The 25,109-nt window shown below is 34.8% G+C and overlaps 1 protein-coding gene across 9 annotated transcripts in view; it reads right to left on the bottom strand.

Moving 5' to 3' along the window:
- Positions 1-25,109, bottom strand: part of LOC144324194 (uncharacterized) — a 580,701-nt gene that overhangs the window by 236,197 nt on the left and 319,395 nt on the right. For all 9 annotated transcript variants that reach the window (XM_077915487.1, XM_077915489.1, XM_077915486.1 and 6 more), the window contains one exon: positions 19,103-19,196. In XM_077915487.1, the coding sequence (XP_077771613.1) occupies positions 19,103-19,196 (94 nt within the window). The remainder of the gene's footprint in view (positions 1-19,102; positions 19,197-25,109) is intronic.

Below are 25,109 nucleotides of genomic sequence, written 5' to 3'. Positions count from 1 at the left end.
AACATACTATAAGATACTTGGCAAAAAAGCAGAGATTTTGGCTCAAGATTTTTTTGCATGCATGTCTACTGGTCTTTCCATTTACTTCATTTCTTTAATATCAAATTTCATATCCAAAGCTGTATATTTGGTGAGATTTCTAGAATCTTGGAGTTTAGAAGATATAGAGATTGCTAGTCTAGCACCTTAAGTGATTCATGAGTCTTTTATCATATCTCTTATAACACCTGTAGCAACTCTGCACTCATCTAGCCCAACTAGCTTTAGTAGTATCTTCCTGACATTGCTACAAAACCATCACACTCTCTAACACCTCTTTTGGTACTGACACTATATAAATGTCCATAAGTCTCATAGCTTTTCTAGAAGCTGTATCACAGTGTTGACACATGATGGAATTTTAGAATCAATTGAGCATTGTGTCTTTATAAAACGTGCTCCTACTGCTTATTTTTGTTTTTGTTTTTGCATTATACAGAGGGACTTGGGCCCTACGTGTATCACTTTACATTCATCTCTTATGGGTTCCAATTCATTATATTTGACTCATTATTGTAGCCTTTGAGATCTTGTTGATCATGAAGCAAATAAAAGAGTTACTTTACCTTTTTCCTAACAGACAAGTAAGCCATCTATGTTATCATCAAAGTCATTGTTAAAAGTATGGAACAAAATCAGACTATTGATAGAGGCACAAATCTAGTTAACTCCCTAAACATAACTTTGCTTCATTAAATAGCACTGTTTGGCATGTAATTAAATGGTTACAAACGTACTCATCTATTATCCTACCCACATTTAACCACCTTTGTTTGCAAAGATAACCAAAGATTTTACCAAATGTTCACTAGATCTTGCCCGGGTCGATCACAAAATGGCTATGAAAACGTGGCTTAGCCTGACAGGACTTGGTGGCAAAGCATGAAAGGAAACATAGGTAATTTTAGAACATTTCAGATACTGTCCTCAGCGATAAATGAAAATTGCATGATAATCAGGCAGCTGACATCCACCATCACCAAAGATGAGTTGTTTCTTATTCAGCTGTGTTACCTATACCTGAAATGTAGCATCTATGTTTTCCTCCTAAAAATATTTTTACTTCTCTCTTTCTTTTTTAACTTTTAACACAACAGTCTACACCATCATTTACACTGATTTCTTAGAACATTCTCTTGGCATTGTGTCTCCCTCTCTCACGCAATGTATCTTTTCAAACATTGGAATAGCTCTCCCTTACCAGGAACATGTATCATACGTTTCACTTCACTGTCTGAGGAGTTATGTAAACCTCCTTACATTAAAATCTCAGATTGTCTTTAAAATGTTTTTCACACTCAATCAATAGCACATTGGCATGTATATGATGCCATACCCATGATTTCTTATGTCCTGCCAGGTATTTTCTTCTTCAACAGAGTGAATACCTATTTCATATTTTTCTATCTTGCAACTTGGTCTACTTTAGTATGAAGTTTTATATTTCCTGGTGAAACTAAAGTTAGCATACAAAGTGGCTATAGTGCAAATGCATAGACTCTCTGGAAACAAAGTGTAACCATTTTTTATAAGCCACACAAAGGACAAGAGTAAGAAACACTTTTGCTAATTAGCATATGAGGCTGAATTCAACTAAGACTCTTAGGTTATTTCTAATGAGCAATGAGCTAATATTGATAAGATGCTTTTAGATTTTTAACTTAAAAGCACTTTGCCAATCAAAGTGTAAGGATTACAAATTTCCTGAGCCATCTGGTCCCCTTCATAAAGTAATGATTTCAAAAACTTTAGATGGATGAATGGATGAATGGATATAAAATAATAAAGAATTTACTCCTCTGTCTATTATTCATAAAGAAATGTTTCTCTCTTCATAGAGGCACATTTAAAAAGATATTATTCCATTTGCAGTTCAGATTGTGGCAAATGAAAAGTACAAACAAATAGCATATACAAATATATAACCTCACTGTTTAAAATGTTCACAATTGTAAGTTCTGGAGATCTAATGTTTAGCATAGTGATTATAGTTAATAATATTGTATTCTATGCTTGCGAGTTGCTAAGAGACTAGATCTTAAATATTCTCACCACAAAAAAGAAATGATAATTATGGGACATAATGAAAGTGTTACCTATGGTGGTAATCATTTTGCAGTATATAAGTGTGTCAAATCAACATGTTGTACCTCTTAAACTTGTACAATGTTGTATGTTAATTATATCTCAATAAAGCCGGAACAAATATACATATCCACATTCAAACCTGAACTGCTCCCTTTATCACTGACAGGCTACCTCCTAAAAGAATTTCAGAGCAGGATTAGTCATAATAACACCTTCTATTTATTTATTACTTATCACAGCCAAGTCCTTTACATTTATTAATATATTTAATTTCAGAGCAGTCAGATAAGGCAGGTGTTAATACCAAATCCCATTTTACAAAAGTGGAAACAGATTTCCAGAAGTTAAATATCCCGATATTTCAAATATCATGACATGATCTGGGATGGATACCCAGCAGCCCTATTCCGTATGTTTTGCTCTCCATCCCTATACCACAGCATAAAAGTTTGTGGGAAATGTAGTAAAATTTGAAAAATGTCTCAAACATAGGAGATACGCAAAATATATTCAATACTTTGGTAGCATTATCCCATTTAACCCTTTCAATCTTCCTATGTGGTTAGCGATAGCAATCAGTAAGAGGTGTACATGTGTTCTGAGATTGAAACTACCTATCGCCAGGATATCTGTCATCTGTCATCATTGCATCACATAACATTTTGCTTGCTTGTTGTATTTAAGTAAAAAAAAAATTACTAGTCCTGGTTCTCTGTGAAATGATTAAACATTAATCACACAATATCTAATTCCTCTTCTTTCTGTTCTCCTCCTTGTACAGGAAAGAATGTAGTTCTCCAGCTATATCCTCAAGTGAATTGTTTTAAAAATAATAAGGGGCACCTGGGTAGCCCAGTTGGTTAAGTGTCTGACTCTTGATTTCAGCTTATGTCATGATCTCAGGGTCATGAGATCAAGCCCCACTTTGGACTCCATGCTCAGCATGGAATCTACCTGGGATTCTTTCTCCCTCTGCCCACCTCCCCCACTCCAGGTGGCTCTCTCTCTCTGAAACAAATAAATAAAATCTTAAAAAAATAAAAGAAAAGAAGGAAATTAGCCCTAACTTTTATAGTAGCCAAGAAGTTCATGGGAATCAGCAAAAGGAAATTCATCCCTAAGGGTATTTGTTGGTGGTAAGGAGGTGGGTAGAAGAGAAAACAAATGTACTCTCTCCATCTTAAGCAAATTCTCTGATCTGACATGATTAATTCACACATTTTTGTAAAGGACTCTTTTCTGGACCTTCTTTATCATCTTCTTAGACCTGAGTGGCTAAGAAATTCTCTGAAAAATCTGAGAGGTCTCATTCTTCTTAACTGATACCCCTTCCCTTATTTAGGAAAAAAAGATGTCATGGAAGTGACAGTAATTCAGTTCCCCAAATGACTTTGCTCCCTGCTGACTGACCTCATTGGTAGAGGAGAACAATATTATCTCTCACTTCAGATGCTTCCTTTAATGTAGCATTGGCTCTGCCCTTGACCTTTGGTAGTTTGAGCAAAGAATCTCAGGACAGGAGCATAGGGGCTTATGGAAGTAGAAAACCTGTGCCACAAAGGGCGGGTCCTTTCTGAATTATCACTCATTCTTCTCCAGCATGGTCTCTGTTTTTTTTTTTAAACATGAAGGATGTGTAAAGGACACATAAAACTTTAGTCAATAGGTCCATTATTATGATTGGCTGAAAACCATAAAATGCATCCATCAAGCCATTGTGTTGCATCTTGTGTTAAATTATAGTGATAAATAGTCCTTTATCCGTGACGTCACCTACTAATCTATTCCAAAAACTATTCACCACTGCCATTATGCATCACTCATGCTCCTGCCAGCTTGCTGAAAAAAAAAATCTTCTACATGATAAAGCCACACACAAGATTATGCTTGACTCTGTAGATGCAAATATTGTCTGTTATTTTCTTTTTTTTTTTGTCTGTTATTTTCATGTCATACTGTGAAACAATTGCTTCTTCAGTTCCCAAAGTTATCTCAAGTGTGCAGTAATGTCCTCAGCTCTCAGTTCTGGGCATTGAAACTCTTGTACTTTTAATTGTTTATAATTTACACCAGAACTGGACGGAGTCCATTTGCACTCATGCTGCATTGTAACTATGAGATGACATATTTTTGCCACCTTGCTCTGGGTTGAATTAATCCTATCGACAAGCCTCTCACATAGAAATTTGGTGTGGATTCCTTTAATATTCTCAGCAGTTATGTAAAAGGATGTGTGCAGTTGCTATCAGGATGTCTGGGATTTGGATCTGATTTTACACAAAATGTTCTTATAAAATTAGACATTTTTTGCCCTCAGAAAATACTATTTATTACAATGAAACAGAAAGAGGAAAGTATGAGTATATTTCAAATTCCAGTCTTAAGTGTAATAATCTGTTTATAAACACACACACACACAACACACAACAGCATTATGTAGCTTTTTCTTCCTCACCTTGATGCTTTAGGGGGTCCTCCTCTAAAAAAAATCCCCCCAAAACCCAAGCACCTCATTTTCTCAACCTACTCAAACAAGAAGAGATGAAATACAGAGTGAAAAAGACCACTCATTGGAATTTAATTCTAAAAATTGGAGCATAAGTTGCTTGATGGACTTTTAGCTTTAATTCAAAGAATTTGGGGAATTGTCTCTTGCTGAGCAACACAATGGAGGTGTCTTAGCTCCTCCTTATTGTTTTAATCATATATGAGATGATTGGCTCATAAAGAAGAAATAAACAACTGCTCAAGCTTAAATGAGTTATATCCCATATCCATCTGCTATGCTTATTTATGTACTTTATTTTTTTAATTGCTTTTTTGATGGATGCATGAAAAAGGATTCGCTAATATGTTTATTGGGGAGAAAATAAAACCAGATTTTCTTCCCTTCACTATTCTTAAATGTCCAGTAGAACTGGTAGCAAAGTACCATTTACCTTTAAAGTTTCTAGTTAATGCATATTTTATCCAATCAGTCATGGAAAACAATAAAAAGTCAAATCACTTCAAAAACAGTGGCTTTCTCCCTTCATTGACCTCCTCCCAATTATCATCACTTACAGAATCCAAAGGAGTCACATATTGCAGGAAAGAAAGAAGTTCTAAAAACTGAACAATCTTCAGCCGGTCTTGACGGAAGTTTGGCTTCAACTCAACACTCAAAGTAAAATACGTTCCGTCATCTCCCACTCTAACGTTCACACTCACGTGTGGTGTCTGTACAAAGAGTGGCTCTTGCCTTCTAACAGCAGTGGAAAGGGCTCATTCAAAGGTCACTGTTCCAGTTTTCTTTCTTTATAAATTTTCTCTCTTCTTGCTTTTTCTCCTATTGCAAAAACTACATTTATTGTTGAGTAGAATCATATTTTAAGTACATCGAAACATCAAAGTTCGCCCTAATCTCACTGCAGAAAACACATGCACACGCGCGTGTGCACACACACACACTTTCACACCATTCTTTCTCACTCTTGCCTCACACCCATATACTGACAAATCCCTGAATCCTCACCATTGTATAGTAACTGCTGTTCTTGCCACCTTTTTGCTTCCTGGTGGGTCTGTAATTGTCATCTCATCCCTGGAGCAACATCAGGATCACTCAATAAATTGATTGTCAGGGGATATTTGAAGAACAGAACAGCTTGAGCTCTAGAAGCCAAGTGCCTTATGGCCTCCAGCCCAGAAAAAGGAAGCAATGAGGATGAACAAACCTCATCCCATTCCACTCCTATAACATATTAATGAGAATTAGGCAAGTGAATTTCATTCCCTATTTCTATTCAGACAGCAAACAACAACATGAAGAAGATTAAAGAATTAAATAAAACCATCCCTGATATTTCTTTTCATTTAGAAGGAAACTGGGAATAAGATATCCAACTCCTGGTTTTGAAAAAGCTCACTTCAAAAAAAAAAAAAAAAAAAGAAAGAAAGAAAAGAAAGAAAAAGCTCACTTCCTGTGTACTTCCTCTGTACATGCAATTTGCCATTTTTAATTTTGTTTTCTTTTGTTTTTGTAGTTATAGCATGACTTTCCATTCAAAAATAATGCTGTGCCAGGGATTCTTCTGTTATTGTCCCTTATTGGGAATATCATTTAAGTGATGTATTCTAGGCTTCCAACTCTTAATATTCTAACATACCTCTCTTTCAGAATCCTGTTATGAGGGTGCCTTCCATGATAGTAGTCTCCATTGGAAGCATGTTGCGTCTTTTGTTAGGAAAAAGCCTGAGGAGATTAAATTTACACTTCAAGATAGCCTCTGAGCAGCCACCTCCGATAATGCTTATGGGGAAAAGATCAAGATTATGGAGCACTTTTGAACTCATAAAAACTTTATTTCTGTTAGAAAATCATTGCAACAATCAATACAAGGGAGCCAGAGCAGAGAAAGGAAGGTACGAAGTATTGGCTCAGTGTCAACTCTGTGATCAAGCCATTAAAACTTTTCAAATGCTGCAAATTTTACTCTGTTAACCCCATTTTACAGATGTGGAAATAGATACTGATAGAAGTTAAGAAGACAAAGTCAAGCAATTTGACACCAAAATCCATACTTTTTCCATCTTCTCCTACTGCTTTTCAGATGTGATGAGTCCTTAAATTAAAAAGCAATATTGGTGGAAATGATGAGGAGGGAATGAAAGTAGTAATATTCCAATAAAAATGAGAAGAAAAAATTGAACACATTAATCTATATATGATCTATCAGTGTAAACCAAGCACTGGACCCACGCTGGAGTCATGAAAATGCACAATACATCATATCTTGAAGCTTACAACCTAAGGAGAAAGACACTTAAAAGGATCATTTCTAGGTTGTTAGTGCAGTTTGCAACACGAGTTAAAAAAATAAAAGTAGCACCAAAGTCAAATCTTAAAAGTATAATTTGGTCAGGGAGAGGCAGAGGAGGCAGAAGCATGTCAAGCAGAGGAAAAAGCAGGCACAAAGTCACTGGGAAGAATTTCTCACGAAGGTAGAATTGTAAAGCCACATTAGCCATACACTGGCCATTCTCTCCACTATTAAAATGTAGCATAAATAAATAAGTAAATTAATAAATTTGTGAATAGACAAAATTCAAAGGAATAGCCATGTTTAAATTACAAGCTAGATGTTTCTGTCATGTGAAAGCAAATAAGTAATATAAATGTTTCAGGCCTTGTCCTGAAGTCGTGGGTCTACTGCTCTGGAACTGTGGATGGCAGTAGAGTAAGCTAAGAATTCTTACTTTTGTGAGCAGAGATTAAGAATGCCTCACATAAGGCTACACCCAGCTGCTGGACTGCAAGAAAGCCCAGTTGATAGCATTCCTTTTCCTGTTCAAGTTCAGAACCTTGGGGGAAAGAGAGAAAGAGAGGGAGGAGTCGGGAAGATACATTTAAAAATGTATGCTCTATTATGGATAAAAGCTGAATTGAAGAATGCAGCTTAGGTGTATAGCCAGTTGGACTTAGTAACATTCCTTCTAATTAGCCAGATTTGTCCACCCTAAAAAAGCAGAATAGAGGTTATACCTTGGTCAAGAAAGCAGACCAAAATTTTCCCATTCCTGCACATCCCTCCTTGCAGGCAATTAAAAAAAAAAAAAAAAAGCCTAGAATAGCCTAAAGCACATATGCTCACTCCATATCAAAAAGTCTCTAAGCAAATAAATTACTCTCTCTGTCCTGGGGAGGAGTGATAAGATGGGGAAGCAGCCAGAAGCACTACTTCAGTGAAGTTTTCTGTCACAGTCCTTTTTTTCTCCAACAGTATCCTCTATCTAGGGCTATGATTTACATAGAGTCTGGTACTTAAGAGGCTGGGAGTAGCAGACACAACTTTACAGCTCCAATTGACTCAGTGGAACATCTGTTTTCATCCTTTCATCAGGAGAAAAAAAAAGTGCAACATTGCCCATCAAAGATCTACTTGTGAACTGGAGAATCTGGGTGAGACAATTTCAAAATAGATAGGGACATTAGAGAGAGATGAACACAGAGGGACAGAAAGAAAATAAATCCCACTCAAGATCAGCTTGAAGACCAATTCCAAAACATAGGAGAGACAAAAAGTTAGAAAAGCAAAACAAAAAAATTCAATAATTGGAAGAATACACCTTGAAAAAATGAAAGTAATTGGACAATTTGTAAGTAGTTTTAAAATAATTATATTTAACATCCTCAAAAGTGATATATAAATAATATTCAGAACAAGTAACAAGGGAAAATAATACTTTGAAAAAGAGTAAATAGGGAAAAAAGAAGAGAAAATAGAAATGGGAATGGGTATCTGTTTGAAAAAGACTTAATTCGAGTTTCAGAAATGTGAGCCACAGTATTTGAAAAAAATAAATTGGATAAGCTCTAGAATAACACTAGCTGCAGAAAGAATTGAAGAATTGGAAAATACAACTGACAAATCAACCAATAATGCAGCAAATAAAGGTAAAAATTGGAAAGGGCAGTTCTGAAACATTGAGGATTGAGAACCTTTATTACACACTCATGGGCATCCAAGCACAAGAGAACTGGGGGAGCGGCAGACAAGCAATATTGGGAAAGATGATATCTGAGAATTTTCCCAAAATGAATAAAGACCATGTCTTCTCAAATTGAAAGTACACATCAAAAGCCAAGTGAGAAATAGAAAACTAAATTTACATCAAGGAACATCACAAAGTTACCAAGGCAAGACCCAGCATGGTATGGTGAACCATGAGGATCATAGTGCTCATGGAGCATAAAGAGAGAGATGTTGATTGGCAAGACATGAAAACAGAACCAAGCATCACATAATGAAGAGTCACAGTAGGTAGTAAGTATTTCATCCCATACTTGAAGGGAAATGCCAAGAAAACCACACTGAGGGAGACAAGTCTGGAAGAAATGATATCAATTGAGCTGGGGGAAAAAAATAAAAGGATGCTAAGGCCTAAATGAGCACAATAGGAAGAAGAATAGAAAGGAAAGCATAATTTGAATGTTGTGACAAGATTTCTCAAGTTGTTGGATATAGGGAGTGGGGGAGGGAAGAAAATGAAGTCAAGAATTATTCTCAGGCTTCCATTGAGGATGATACAATTGGAGAGAGTGAATACAGAATATGGAATACAGAAGATGAACAGGTTTATGGGAGATGCTGAGCTCAATATTATACATGTGTAGTGTGAGGAACCTGGGGAGAGATTACTGACAAAATTATCCAGATATTTTGTTTTGCAAACTAGGAGACAGTTCTAAAGACTTAGGCATCATCAACATAAATACCTCTCCAAAGGTCATCAATATCCCAAATTTACCAAGAGGATCTTACCAGTGACAGTTCACTGGCTTGATGTGGAACTATTTTCAGGAGAGGCAAGAGTAAGGCATTGATTGAGTAGGCTGTGTATGTGATAGAAAACTCAGACAAAAAGAGAAAAGGGCATCTGATCATGGTGGACGTCAGCAACAGGAGCAGCCAGGCAGCCAGGAGGGCACTGGTATCAAAAAGCAGACAAGCAAAAGGCTGGGAAACCAAGTCATACTGCAATGAGGGATCAGGGCCGAATTGAAAATGACAGCTGAAAAGTGCAGGGTGTGAAGAAGCTTAAAGAATAAAGTTATAAAATTTAGGAAAGCAGGAAAAAAAAAAAACTGTCTGCACATAAGGCAGGCAACTGGAAATACATGGCCAAGGTGAACTTTGCTTTGGCAGAACAGCAATAGCTGTTGATAAAAAAAAAAAAAATTATTGAAGATAGGTTTCCAGGTTAATTTTGACCATGACTTAAACCTCTTACTGAGTGAGCACCAGAGACTGTGCAGTCTTACAAAAAAGAACTATACTTGCCCACAGAATGTAAGTGTATTGCTATTGATTTTGCTCCACTATGACAATATGTGAATGAATAATGAAATGAAAGTTAGGATTTTTGAAAGCTAACCAGAATAAATCTTTACTTTCCCAGGATGAATGGCTAAGTGGCTCTTTTCAACACTTGGATAATGGTTTCTAAATGAAGGAATGAATATCAAGAGCTTAGAGTGTTAACTCAAGCTAAGACTTTGAGGAGACCTTTGGAAATATTTAAAAAGATAGATTAGTGAAACAGTGAGGCAGAGATTAAGTGAACATGCTTTCAGATCTGTCATGTGGCATTGCATCTGCCAGGTTATTTATTTTGCAGTGCCTACCCTATGATGAATCAAAATCACCTTTAGGAGAATCCTTATTGAATAATATTGAAAAAAAGTCAGATACTGGTCAGCAATGTGATTTAATTCTTCAAGCAATAAAGATAATTTTAACACTTTCTTATAATTGTATAATCACTTAATATATTTTTGTGGAGATTATTACTTTTTTAGGAAATATGATTCTTATTGTATACATGTTCTTTTCTCTTTTGTGCTTATTACAGAATTTAAAGCTAAGATAAAGATACAGAGGTCTCTCAGAAAATATATTTTCTGCCTGAAATGATCCTTGAGGTAGAAAGGAGAAATGTACTATCCCTCTATGCAGTCAACTTTTAGATTGGAGAATAAGAGAATTGTTTCAAATAAGGCATAGATTTCAGGGCTGTCATGAGTCTTTGTGCATACTATGCACTGTATACCTCCAGGAGGCACACAGTTCACATGGGGTTTTTGTGAATGGTGCCTCCTGAAGTACTGCATGCACATCCTGTACAAGTGCATCCAGCGGCCCTAAGTTTCCCCTCTTCTGCTACACCATCTCTTAGATAGATAAAGCTTTATATAAGAAAAGTTTGGTACGATCTAAATTTGGAAGTAAACACAGTGGGGTAGGAAAAATCAATTTTAATGTCATGATGGCTTTAGTTGGAAAGTCAGATGGATCTGGGGTTAAGTCTTAACTCTGCTACTTAGTAGCTCTATGAATTTAGACATACTATTTTAATTCTTTGAGGCCCTTTCCTCTGTAGAGTAGGGATAATAATCCCTTCTTAATAGGATTGTTGGGACGGTAAAATGTGATTATGCAGCAGTTTTCACAGTTCTTTTCTCAAAGTAAGCATGAATAAAATATTAGATCATCATCATCATCATCATCTGTAGACCTCTATGTGAGCAACCTTTGCAGGTTTCCACCTCCATTTCCATTCCATTCATTCAACAGATTTGTAGTAAAATCCCATTAGAAGCAAACCACTTGCAATAGAGAGTATAAAGATGAATCACAGAATGCTACCTGCATGGGTAGGTGCTCTACTAGGAGCGATCAGACATCATAACTCTATGTGGAGTTGAAAGTCCTCATTGTAATTGAATGGCCACAGAACTGGGAAGCAATAAGTCACTTTTGATTGGGATTAACTTAATACAGGGAATTAATTTAAATTAGGCTTTGAAAGATGAATAAAGTTTTAACATCGAAGACTGGGAAAAAGAAGCAGGCATTCTAAGAACAGGAAAGAGATACAATATAAAAAAGAGATCATTATCATTTCTTCAGATTTTAGAATAATAACACTCTATCATATATTCAGACCCTAAAATGTCTAACCCAAAAGTTTTAAAATATATCCTGTTTCCAAGTGTGCTACGAGTGAGTCCTTAAAGGCTGATAAGGATTTCATGGGACAAATGGTTTAGTATTGCATAGTGGTTGAGGGTTTTAGTGAGGGACCATGGCATCACGCAGCCTATATACTTCCTAGCTCTGACATATGATAGCAGTATAATCTTAGCAGAATCACTTATCATCCGTGAACTTTAGTGTCTTCATCTACAGAATGATGATGACATTATCTATCTAACTAATGCAAAATGGTAGAGAGCTTTAACACAAGGCTGTTCTCACTATCCTAAGTGTTCAATAAAAGGTAGCCATTATTATCCTTTTATTTCTTAAAAACTCAAATTACAGAAACCACAAATAAGTATATAAAATCTCTAAATATCAATTGCATACAGTCATGAAATTTATATTGTAGGCATATTCCAATTATTAAAAAAAATATTCTTTTTTCCTTCTTTGAGTAGCCCTCTAGAAAGTAGAATAGGTGCCATGTTTTTTCAAAGTTATCACATCACATATCCTTTGTTGAATTAAATATTCAATATATTATCTTTTCCAGAACTGCCTTTACTCTCCTTGAGGGACCTGTTTGATACTGGGATGGTTTTTGAGTGAGTACAGTTTTGGCATCACTGTCTTCCTTATCCTGACCCTGGTCACACTCTCACTCTACTGAATTCTTTGTACAGACTTGAATGTACAAGCATGTTAATAGGCAAGAGAAAATGAAGTGTGAATGTCAAAAATAATTTTTACTCTAATAAATACAATGCCTAATAACATCCAATTTTGAGTATAAACACAGAAAAATATCCAAAGGGTAAAGGATTTTATTTTCCATTACCTCCTTTGACTAAACATTAAATTCCGTCTTTGGGGGGGGAAAAAAAGAAAGCCTCTGATAGAAGACCTTGTACAGCTGAATTCTGTGAAAGGTAACAGGGAGATAAAAAGGCTGATATCAATGATAGGCATTTGAGTGGGTACCAAGCCCCCCCCAAACTGATATATGATATAATCCAATCCAATTGGGGAAAGCAGAGCTTGGCAAGGGGTAAAAAGTTGAATGGAATTGTATAAAATGAAGCAGAACATCACAGAGAAGTTAATTTCCCTTTAAATCTGATGTTCGAGGTTTGATACCCTAAAGCATTTCCATTGTATTTCACATCACCCCAAATAGCAATATCCACTCTTCATTTGACAGTTTCTAATATTCATACTTAGATGACTATAAAATGAGATATTTTTCTTTAACTGGAGAAAGGAATATCTTACCTTAATAATAATTTGAATTATAGCATTTTAAAGCCAGAGAGAAGGGGATGGGGAGAAAGGAAGGAAGGATGAAAGTTAAGAAAGCAAGGAATAAAGATTAAATCTATATTTAACAAATTTAGTTGAACTCAGAGGAAAATTTAGGAATCAAAACTAATTGTATGGGGATCCCTGGGTTTAGCGCCTGCCTTTGGCCCAGGGCGCGATCCTGGAGTCCCGGGATTGAGTCCCGCATCAGGCTCCCAGTGTGGAGCCTGCTTCTCCCTCTTCCTGTGTCTCTGCCTCTCTCTCTCTGTCTATCATAAATAAATAAATAAATATTAAAAAAAAAACTAATTGTATCCATATTAGCCAAAAACTATTTGCTTCCCATTGCTTAGATAAAAAATAGTATTTGTGTCTCTTTCTAGTGGTTGTGCTACAAAAAGCACAGAACTGGAAGTCAGGAATCCTGGGGCTGAGTCTTACTTCAGTCACTATGCTACTGGGTATAAATCATGTAATCTCACTGAGTCAGCTTAATGTCAACATGAGGTAGTGGAATTGGGCAACTGCTACATGTCCCAGAAATCTAACATCTAATAATGATCTCTTCTTTGTGGATTTATTTCATCTGTCCCTACCCCTCTTTTTATCCATAGAGAAAATAATAGCACATGACAGTTAAGCAAATAGGAATAAGAAATTGTCCTTACAAATGGTTCTACATAGAGGTCACAGATGATAGCTCCTGGAGAGGGTTTTTTCTTTTAATGTTTTTTAAAAATTATATATATAATTATATAAATGTAAATATATAATTATATAAACAAATGTATATATTGAGATGTAGTTGATAGCATTATTTATATTAGTTTCAGGTATACAACATGATTCAATATATGTATAATACATTGTGAAATAATCACCTATAGATCTAGTTGGCATCCATCACCACACAGTTATGACTTTTTTCTTGTGATATTTTTTCTTGTGAATATATATTCATATTTCCTATATTTATTTAACTATATAAATAAATAATATAATCAAGAGAAAAAATATTTTAAGCATTGTCATTTTAATTATATATATATTTAAAACCCCTCATAGAGACCTGCCATCTATGGCTCCAACATATATATATATGATATTTACATATATTATTATTATATATGTTATATTATTATATATACATTATTACATATAGTATAGACTATATTTAGATATATCTAGATTATTTAAACTTAGATAAATACACCTTTTATTATTTGAAAGACCATTAACCAAATATAGCCATTTGTATTTGTGTCATTCATTACATCACTACGAACAAGTTACTACCTAAAGGTTCAGCAAATTCAATTTTTTTCAGCAAACTCTTCAAACATTGTGCCCCATAACTGAAAATGTCATAAATGTAAAAAAAAAAAAAAAAGATAATGATTGTCTATGTGCCTTTGTGAGGAGTCTTTTAAGCAACTGTGTAAACCAATCTTGTAAAAATTTGAATTTGAAAGCCACTGTTACTTTCATTTCTTAAGTTAGTGCTTCTAAACTTGGGGGATCACATTCTTATATTTGAGAAACACTGGTCTGTAATACTTATTATCTGAAAAATAAAAGTATAATATAAATTTAATAGTTCTTCCTATGAAGATTTTTTCTAAAGTATTTCTGTTTACATAATTGAGAAAAACATAGTTTTTATTCTAAACAACTCTACAAGACTCAAGAAAACCTCTAGGAGGGGCGCCTGGGTGGCTTAGTGGTCAAGCGTCTGCCTTTGGCTCAGGGTGTGATCCGTGGTCCTAGGAGGGGTCCTGGGATCCAGTCCCACATTGGGCTCTCCGCAGGGAGCCTGATTCTCCCTCTGCCTATGTCTCTGCCTTTCTCTGTCTTTCATGAATAAATAAAATCTCAAAAAAAAAAAAAAAAGAAAGAAAGAAAGAAAATCTCCAGGAACCAGAACACATCTTTCATATGAGCTAAACACAGAAAAGTCAACAAAAAATTGGAAACGGAATATGCTGTTTCTGAAAAAGGGGAGAAACTGTATATTCTATCAGTTATAAAGGCCATGCTACTTTCCCATAAATAAATATTCATTTAAAAAAATAAATAAATATTAATTTTATCTTCTTTGTTTTGAGTAACTCAATATTGAGTTTTTGAATCCTATTAACAATGTACCTCCCCACTCTCCAGATAACAACTGCTCTCATCTGTAATATCATATTCATTTCTGGAATATCTGTATAACAACAAAATATGTCTTCTGATAGCTCCCTGACTTCTCTGTTCCTTTCAGGTGTTCCAAAATCTGAATTGCATTGCACAAGTTATCTAATAATCCTGATTCTCTTCCAAATATCCCAGCAGGCTGCCCCTTCTCCCATAATACCATCCAGATGGCCTTCAACCCACATGAAGCTATTAGAAACACAATAATATTCCTAAAGTCCTTGTCCCATCAACTCCCTCTTATGTTCCATTTTTTCCTCTGATCTTGCTTGTTGAATTTAGATGAGCCATAGGAAAAACTTTGTAAAAGTCACAGGCTTAAAGAAGAACCTCTATTGTTTGTGTATTTTTATAGGCTTCTCTTTCAGAGAAATAATGAAGGAAGAAGAAAGAAATGAGCTGGACTATAAGACATGGTAAGCAATGAGGAAAAACTGGATACAATTGGCATGACTGAAACCAAAAAGATGGCTTTATATCTACCAAATGCCCAGTATTGCTGTACATTTAAGTGAGCACCTAGAAAGGAGGTCGCCTCAAGAAGATATCTCCCCCATGTGAAAAAAATTCTTTTTCAAAGCTTTATAGTGGTTCTTCATCTTAAAAAGGTAGAAGGAAGGAAGGAAAGAAAGAAAGAAAGAAAGAAAGAAAGAAAGAAAGAAAGAAAGAAAGAAAGAAAGAAAGAAAGGAAGGAAGGAAGGAAGGAAGGAAGGAAGAAAGGAAGAAAGAAAGTCATAGCATAGTGAAGATTCAGCAATGAAAGCTGTCAGCCAGGGGAATGATATAAAAGTATTGGGGCCAACATCTTTGAGCTATAGGTTAGTCCTGACCAAAATAAGTATAGGTGAATTTTATGACAACTCAAAATCCCTTTTCAGACCTGTATTTCTCTAAGTTAAAGAATGTGTCTGACTGAGCAGATTTATTAAAGGTCAGTACTTAGTGAGCTGTACTTACTAGTAGCTGGAAATCTCTAGGACTCTTATTTCTTTGCCCAAGGAGTGCTCAAGAAGGAAAAAGTTCACCTTGAGGTCCCTAGACATCACCTTTGTCCTTCTTCTTATCCTGCAGTCACACTCATTAGTGACAAATGTAGGTAAATTCTAGGTAGGTAAATATATGCAAATGTGTACGTATACACAATGATTATGTAGTACTGTAAGGGAAGTCAGTGGACACAGGTGCAAATCAGTGTCAAAAACTTCCTTACAAATCTGATAACTAAAAATGAGACTGGATCCCAAACCATCACCATGCAGATGGGCCGGCTTTTGTCACTTGTTTTTAAAAATGTTCCTGAGCATAAAAACCAGCAATCAACAATTTCTTACTTTGGCCTAAGTACTGTGGGTGTTTTTCCAGTCCATTTGTTGATATATAGTTTACATGCTAATAATAGCTAATTATTTGGCAAAAACAACTAACAACCTATTTTCCCTCGATCTCACATAATTCAAGTGGCTTAGAAAAGATGATTCTCACACAGCAGTGGTTACTTATTTCTCTAATGAATTACAGAGACTCAAAACTAGACTATTTGATCAAAATCTGAAAGCATTCTTTTATAGCATTTTAGTTTTCAAATGTTTAAGGAAGATACATAGCCTGCTTCTACTTTTCCTTAAAAAAAATCAAAGCAGACACAAACTTATAAACTGAAACATTGGAAGGGTACTTTATTTTACCTTTAGTGTGTCAAAAAATAAACCACTTAGGCATTACCTGTCATTTGCCCTGGTAAACAGCTTCAGTTTATTTTCTTGTAACACCTCCACTTTTGGGGGTTAGGAGGGGGGTGACTGCAAAAAAAAGTCTGTAAAATATTTGACTGAATGAGTTATTCTCATCTAGACCTCTTTCTTCTGTCATAGGACTCTCAAGCCTCCCTTCACCCCAAATCAGTTATGAAAAAGAACGTTAAATGTACAGTAAGATCTAAAACCAGTAGATAGAGGCTACATGGAAGCAGATAGGTTTTGACCTCTGAAGACCCCCTTATGACCTGGCACCAATCATTTGATGTCCCTCCACTAAATGCCCTCAGTGTCCACTCTACCCTTTTCCTAATAAGGGTTAATGATTAGGATGACCATTCCAGGATGAGCAGCTTTCCTAGAAAAGTATAATCTTGAACAAAGACTAACAGATATGTATGTTTTTTTTTTTTTTTTAATATTGTCAATCCTTCTGTCATCCAGTACTCTCTGCCAGGGTTTCCAAACTTTAGTAATTCTTGTCTCACCATTCTGGTTAGTGATATTTCTTTGTTACTATTCATTATTATTATACTATTATTTACTCTAGGTTGACTTTCCTAATAATCTAATTCTTAAAGGAAGTTTTAGATCACATTAAAAGTGGAAAGCCAATATTTCCCTATTACAGTGGACTCTAAATTTTTCAGTTTACATAGTCCATAAGTAACATTTTTGAGCATGTACATCCAGTCATGTACTGTTTTATTTGTAACAATGTACTTGTGTTACTATGCAAATATATTATTAACATTATAACAAATGGAAAAATGTAAAGGATAGGTTAAAAAAGGAATATAAAAAGAAGTTCAAATAGTATTGTCTTGTACCAAAATAGATCATCTTGTATAATTTCTAGAGTATGCAATGTCAAACTTTGGTGATCATTTTTCTAATACACATTACAATAAAAATATAACTAATTAGAAGTTTTAAAAACACTATACACTACCTAAAATCATCTAGAGTACCAGCAGTAGTATGAATATCACACTTTTCTACTTGTAAGGGAAATCATTAGCATAACAAAGAAACTTCCTGTTCTTAAAAAGCACATTAGTCTTTTCATTTTCAAATCCTTAGCTTATTGGATGGCTCTTTGCAACTTCTGAATGAGAAGATGAGAAGAGTAGCCCTCATGAAGCTAAACTGTTCCTCCCAACCTTGCATCTTCCAAATAGCTCGCGCTGACAGCCACAGACAGAGATGTGATCATCATGCTGCATAAACAAGGGTCTACTTTAAGAATTGTGTAAAGCAAGGATTCCACTTCCCAAAGGTTATCATTTCAAGTACTTCAATGACCCCAAAAAGGAAGATAGTTTTGCTGAGATCCAGAGAGGATCCTACCAAGTGAAGTCTTTCTCAATTTATAGAATTGATAGAATTGACTTAGGCTTTGGGTTTTTTGTTTGGTTTTTATTTGCTTTTTACAGCTTGAGAATCTTAGGAGAGAGTACTTCAGACACAACTAAATATTATTGACTACTAATCCAAGAGCCTAGGTTTTTTTTGTTTGTTTGTTTTTTGTTTTTCACATGAGAAAACTAAGGGTCAAATTGGTTGTGACTCATCTAAAACCACATGCTAGAGCCAGGATTTAGAAAGCAAGTTTGTTTGTATTCAAAGCCCCATGCTCTACCAGTACACAATGAATGGTGCTTCTTTGCTCTTTCCAAAATTATGCTATAGACCATTTACAAAGCTTCCTGTATCTCATCTAGTTCATTGGTTTACTTGTGAATTTCACATATTGCATAGACAATGTTACATTAGAAGAATGTTATTCAATAAAGAAACTCCAATATTAAAGTTAACATAGCAACTGTTTCCATTTTTCCATGTTCTTTATGTTATGGATACCATAGGCATAAAATTAACAATAGATGTAATAATTAAAGATAAAGCTCATATTCAGATTTAACATTATATTATACATGTCTTCTATATTTCTATAACATTTTCAAAATGGCTATTTTAATGCCTGGATAATCTACAGATTTCATGAATTATGATGTCATCTATCACTAGGCATTTAGAGTTTTGCAATATCATTTTGGTACATGAAGCTTTTTCTTTTAATTATTTCTCTATACCAAAATATGACAAAGAAACTTTAACTCTTGCTTGATGTATCATTTCCTAAGTGCAGTACCCACGACACTGCTGGCAGAGAGCCTGCCTAGCTCACCACAACCTTACCAAATCAGGAACTCTGTTTTCCTTCTTTTTCTTTTCTTCCTTCCTTTCTTCCTTTCTCCCTTCCTTCCTTCCTCCATTCCTCCCTCTTCTTTTTCTAATTTAAGAGAAGTAAAAGTAAAAGCAAAAGCATTACTTTACTGTATGTACTGTATGGCATTTCTCCTTTACGAAGAAGGATGAAAAATGTTTTATATATTTACTTACTAATGTTTCCTTTGTGAATTGTGACTTTATGTTATTTTCCCATCATCATTTAATGGGATCAAATCTTCCTTACTGAGACTATTACGTTTGTTAAGCTTTATCACTCATAGATGTATGACCTTGTACAAGTTAATTCAGTTTCCTATTACAGGGTTCCTAATCTAGAAAATGAGATTTTCATCTCATAAAGTTGTTGGAAGAATTAAATGAACCAATAGATACCAAATTCATAAAACATTTTCTAGTACAAAGTAAATCCAATAGATACCAAATTCATAAAACATTTTCTAGTACAAAATAAATCCTCAATAAACATAGTATATTTTGTCTACAATATTCCATATATTGTTTCCTTATAAAAGCATCTCCCTGGTCTGTGTTGGCTCTCTATTGATTCCTTCATCTTTCTATATGTTTATCAAATCATTAATCTTCCAGACAGCATAATAATTTTGCTTATGTTTAGTTCTTAGTAGAATTACTCTAATTTAGTGGACTACTTTATAGATTGATGGGCCACTTCAGGATTACAGAATTTCAAGTCCAGTAACAAGCTATCAGGATTGTACAGAGAGAGCTCATGCTCTACAGGGATGATCACAATGAATGTCACTGGGGGCACCGAAGGTTATGGAGCAAGTTCAAGATGTGGGCTTTTATGCAAGGATCATCCTAGTAGGCCCCCACACAGGCCATGGAAGGGACGATTATGTACTATTTTACAAAATATTTCTTAAACACTCCCTATCTATATGCTGTTGAGCTATAAAGAGGGAAAAAAGGTGAATTATCTAACTTCAATGCTTTTGAATTAATTCAATAAATGTTTCCTGAATGCTATGCTTCATAAACTTCCATGCTCACAATGGAAAATACAGAAGTTGTACAGGTTTAGAGTTTGGGGGTATGAGAAATGTTGAATTCATTTTTGGAAATCTGAGATTGAGGGCCAGATAGACATACAGAGTAAGTGGGAAAATTGCACTAGAAATCAAGAGAGAAGTATGGACTAGAACCACAAACAGCAGCAAAGTCACAAGAATGGATGGGATCCGGCAGCCCTGGTGACTCAGTGGTTTAGTGCCACCTACAGCCCAGGGCGTGATCCTGGAGACCCGGGATCAGAGTCCCGCGTCAGGCTCCCTGCATGGAGCCTGCTTCTCCCTCTGCCTTTGTCTCTGCCTCTCCTCTCTCTCTCTCTCTCTCTCTCTCTCTCTCTCTCCTCTCTGTGTATTCTCATGAATAAATAAATAAAATCTTTAAAAAAAAAAAAAGAATGCATGGGAGGGAAGTGTGTAAAGAAATAAAAGACCTAGAATGGAACCCAAAGAAGGCATACTCATAAAAGAGGGGCCTGCAAAAGAGGCCAAGAAGTGGAGGCAAAAGGAAAAGCAGCAACCTGGTTGCTACAGGTTTCAAGGGAAAAGAGAACATTCTAAAAAAGAAATGGCCAACAGCATTTCTGTTGAAAATTATCAGTGAAAGATCAAAGAACACTGGAATTACAGTGGGCCTTTAGTTTTATGAAAATTGAAGGGAATTTGTGGCCATGACAAGAACGTTTTCATCAGAGTGGTGAAAAATTAGTGTAGGTTGAGAAACAAGTGAGAGTTAAGGGAATAGAGTAGAAGAGACAATTGATGTTAGAATTTTTATTCTGAAGGGTGGTTGATAAACAGAGTAGTAGCTGAAGGAAGCATGAAATGGAAGGAGAGTTTTTGCCTGGTTTCTCTGTGTGTGTGTGTGTGTGTGTGTGTGTGTGTGTGGTGTGTGTGTAAGATGGGAGAGACTTGAACATACTGAAATGCTGATGGGATTCAGTTTAGTTAAGACAAAAATGTGTGTGTGTGTGTGTATTTATAAAGTCTCTCAATATGTAACAAACATCTATATCTATATTTATAAAGACATTAACATCTTATGTTTTTGGAAAGCTCAAAACACTGAAACACAGTAAAAAAAAAAAAGTTAGATAAAAACATATAGGACTCCGATGATCAAAATGGATTTTAAAAACTCATGTATTAAAGTTTCCAGGCACCAGTATGTGAAAAAGAAGGGATATATTGTCAAATATGCCAAGAATCCAATCATAAGTTACTAGCACTGTGATTTTGATTTACTTCAACCTAGTCAAGACTCAACTTACCCATCTGTACGTAAAAGGATAACAATTTTTCTAGCACATTTTTGTTAAACAAATAAAAAAAACCTGACCACTTACTATTCATGGACCATAAGCCAGGCCTGTATATTTCAGTGACATTAGTTATCAGAAATACTACAGATATTGTGTATATATATATCTTATATATATGTATATATAAGAATGGAATCTGAATGGGTATTGATCTCAGCAGTGGCTCTGGAACTCACTTTTTGAGTGAGTTTCAAAATACAACCTTGCCTTTTGATCACAACTGTGACCATGGCTGTAAGTTGGGATGTAGCAAGTAGAGCTAAGTTGAGTCCCATCAAATATTTTCTGGGCTAATCCTTCCTTCCAAGTCATGTGAAGAAACTCATTTTATCTTTTACATGTGGCACAAATTTTTATAATCCTTTTGTCTTTTGCCTTTTATTAGAAGAAAATTGGAATCCATAATATATAATGGCTTATGAGATAGACCTAGATAGGATATTCTTTTATACAATTTATCACTTAGAAATATTACTGCTTAGCATCATATATGCCTTCAAAGGTCATGGTGGAAAGGTGTGAAGAGTTTAGCAAGCCTTCCACAAACAAGCAAACTAGAGATGCCCATGCTTTCTACTACACTTCCTGTGGCAGATCCTACTTATTACTAGTAGTATAGCATAGCTCTAATTTTTGGAATCTTCATTTCTGTGTCACTTCTTTGTTACCATTATCCTCATCGTCTACTTTAATAGCCACAATCACTGCTAATAATTAAATTTCCATGCTTTTATTTTTTCTCCCTTCTCTCTCTTTCCTTTCTACCACCTACTTTTATCTCAACCACATTTGTCAACTGTTGCAGAAAATGGCTGATCTTCTATAATCACCTCTGTTTATATGAAATATCTCCAGTGTCAGTGGTGTTCCACAAATTGTCTAAGAGAACTGAGATTTTACTACAATAACAGTGATAATAGCTCTCACTTATTGAGAATTTACTGTGTGTTCAGCAATGTTCCAAGAGCTATATATGTATATATACAGATGTATGTATCTGTACCATAACCTTGTGCGTTAGGTGCCATGATCATCTCATTTTATTGATGAGGCCACTGAAATATAGATTGGTTAGTTTAATTAGTTTTCTTTGAGTCATCCGGCTAGTAAGTGGCTGAATAGTTTAAGTAGTTCTCATGTGCTTTTATGGTTATGGTGTCACTGATGTGTCATCGTTTATTTGAAGTTTGTGATAGTTTCTCTCCTAGCTAACCAAGCCTCATTGTTATCATCTTGACTACTGCTCTTATTAAATTGGGTCGGTTTCTTTAAATGCACATGTCATGAGTTCAGAAAACCACTGAACCTGCCCTTGATGGCATCCTGATCTATATTTTCAGTCATCCTCCTGAAGTTTATCACCATCTGCACCTAGTAATCGTCTTGAACATAGTGGATGATGCCAAAGGTATTTGTTAATCTACTGATGGCTCTAGTGCTGGTTTTGAAATAACAAAGTTTATCACATGCAAATAATTTTGTTATAATGTCTCTGAATTAATTTGATAACCTGCATAATGAACCAACAAAAAGCCATTAAATCTTTTTAAGCGACACAAAAAGAAGGGCCTCATAAGAAAAGCTCAGAAGTTTAAGAACAATTTAACTTGTTGATGGATTAAAAAGTTTTAGGTATTTATTTAGTTTTTAATAAAGCCAAATGTCCAAATTTACTAGTAAAGATTATTAAGTGTTTTTCACCAATTTTAATTAATCATTGATTGACTCTGAGAAATGTTTGATTTGGGGAACAGGATAGTTCTTTCACTTGAACTTTTTACCAATGAGCTAATCAATCTTTTGTCTACAATATTATCCTTCCAGGCATAGCCAGGCACCAATAGGTACTTTAACAAAAGAAAAAGAAAAGAAAGAAAAGAAAGAAAAGAAAGAAAAGAAAGAAAGAAAAGAAAAGAAAAGAAAAGAAAAGAAAAGAAAGAAAGAAAGAAAGAAAGAAAGAAAGAAAGAAAGAAAGAAAGAAAGAAAGAAAAAAGAGAAAAGAGAAAACAAGCAAGCAGGGAAAGCAAAGCAAAGCTTAGAAGTATTCAGGCAAATAATGTAGTACGCTTAAGTGACAAGATGGTTAAAAACACTAGATTTCTTTTTAAATATTTACTATTTCTCCACTGAAAATTAAAAATAAAAATGATAATTTTAGGACATTGGAAATGACAGGGAACAAAAACTAAAAATTGTCTAAAATCATATGTGTACATCTGTTGTAGGGTTATGTCTGCTGATTAAGTTAAACAATGCATATAAAGTATTTGTCACTGTAGCTAACATATTGTAAGGGTCAGTAAAGTTTCATTATTATCACTGCTTTTATTTGTATGCCGTGATTAGCGATATTCAAAATTTCTTTGCTTCAAATTGTCCTTTTCCTATTTTTCTATAAATGGGTTTATAATATTTTGCTTATTTATGTATTTCAGAATACATAAATACAATTGCTTGATTGAAACATCAAAATTTGTAAAAATGTACTCATTGAAGCCTCCCTTTACCATCTCTATCCCACGTTAGGTAAGTGTCTTTATCTTCAACGAGGTTATCACTCTTCTTTGTTTTTTATATTGCCAGAGGACAATAGTATGCACATGAAAGCCAAAACACACGCATATACACACATACACACACGTATATATATGGTGTGTATATAAATATATTTTTTCTTTTTCTTTTACACAAATCATATCATACCATACACATTTTTCTAGTCTGTGTAATTCCTGCCCATTGGTCTTCTTTTTCAGAAATTTCCTAGATATTCTTGTTGATTCTCATATGAATTATAAAATCAACTTGTCTAGTTTTGGGGGAAAAAAAAGGCTTGGTATTTTTATCAGGATCATGTTAAATTTATAAGTAAACTCAGGAAGGATTAGCATCTTAATGATGTTCAGTCGTTCTATCCAAGAACATGCTATGCTTTTCCATTTGTTCATACAATCTTTTGTGGCCTTCAAAAGTATTTTAAATTTTTCTTCATATAAGTCTTATATGTCTTGTTAAGCTCATTCCTATGAATATAACTTATTTATTTATGGTATTTTTTTCCCTCCTATCTTCTAAGTTGTTGTTTATAAATGTGAACACTATTGACATCTGTATATTAATTGAGTATCCTGATGCTTGAATGATTTTATTGTTGTAGTAATTTTAGCTGATTTTCCTGGTTTTCAAAATATTTAATTATATCATTTGCATAATAATACTTTTACCTTCTCATTTCCAATTTTGATTCTTTTTATTTCTTCCTCATCTATTTTTGTTTGCCAGCTTACCTAGTACAATAATAAACATTGATGGTGGACATCCTTTCCTTATTTCTTTTCTTTTTTTTTAAGATTAATTTATTTATTTTGGAAAGAGAGAGAGAGTAAGGAATGGGGCAAGAAGGAAGGGGAGAGAATCCTCAAGCAGACTCCCCACTGAGCACAGTGCCAACTTGGCGCTCCATCCAAGGACCCTGAAATCATGACCTAAGCTGAAATCAAGAGTCGGATGCTCAACTGATGAAGCCATCCACACACTCCAACTTTCCTTATTTCTAACAAAAGTAGGAATGCTTCTGTGTCCCAGAAAGCATGGTGATGGGTT

Source organism: Canis aureus, chromosome 11, assembly GCF_053574225.1.
Source record: "Canis aureus isolate CA01 chromosome 11, VMU_Caureus_v.1.0, whole genome shotgun sequence".
In the NCBI taxonomy this organism is placed as follows: Eukaryota; Metazoa; Chordata; class Mammalia; order Carnivora; family Canidae; genus Canis; species Canis aureus.
This window is presented reverse-complemented; position numbering and strand designations above follow the sequence as displayed.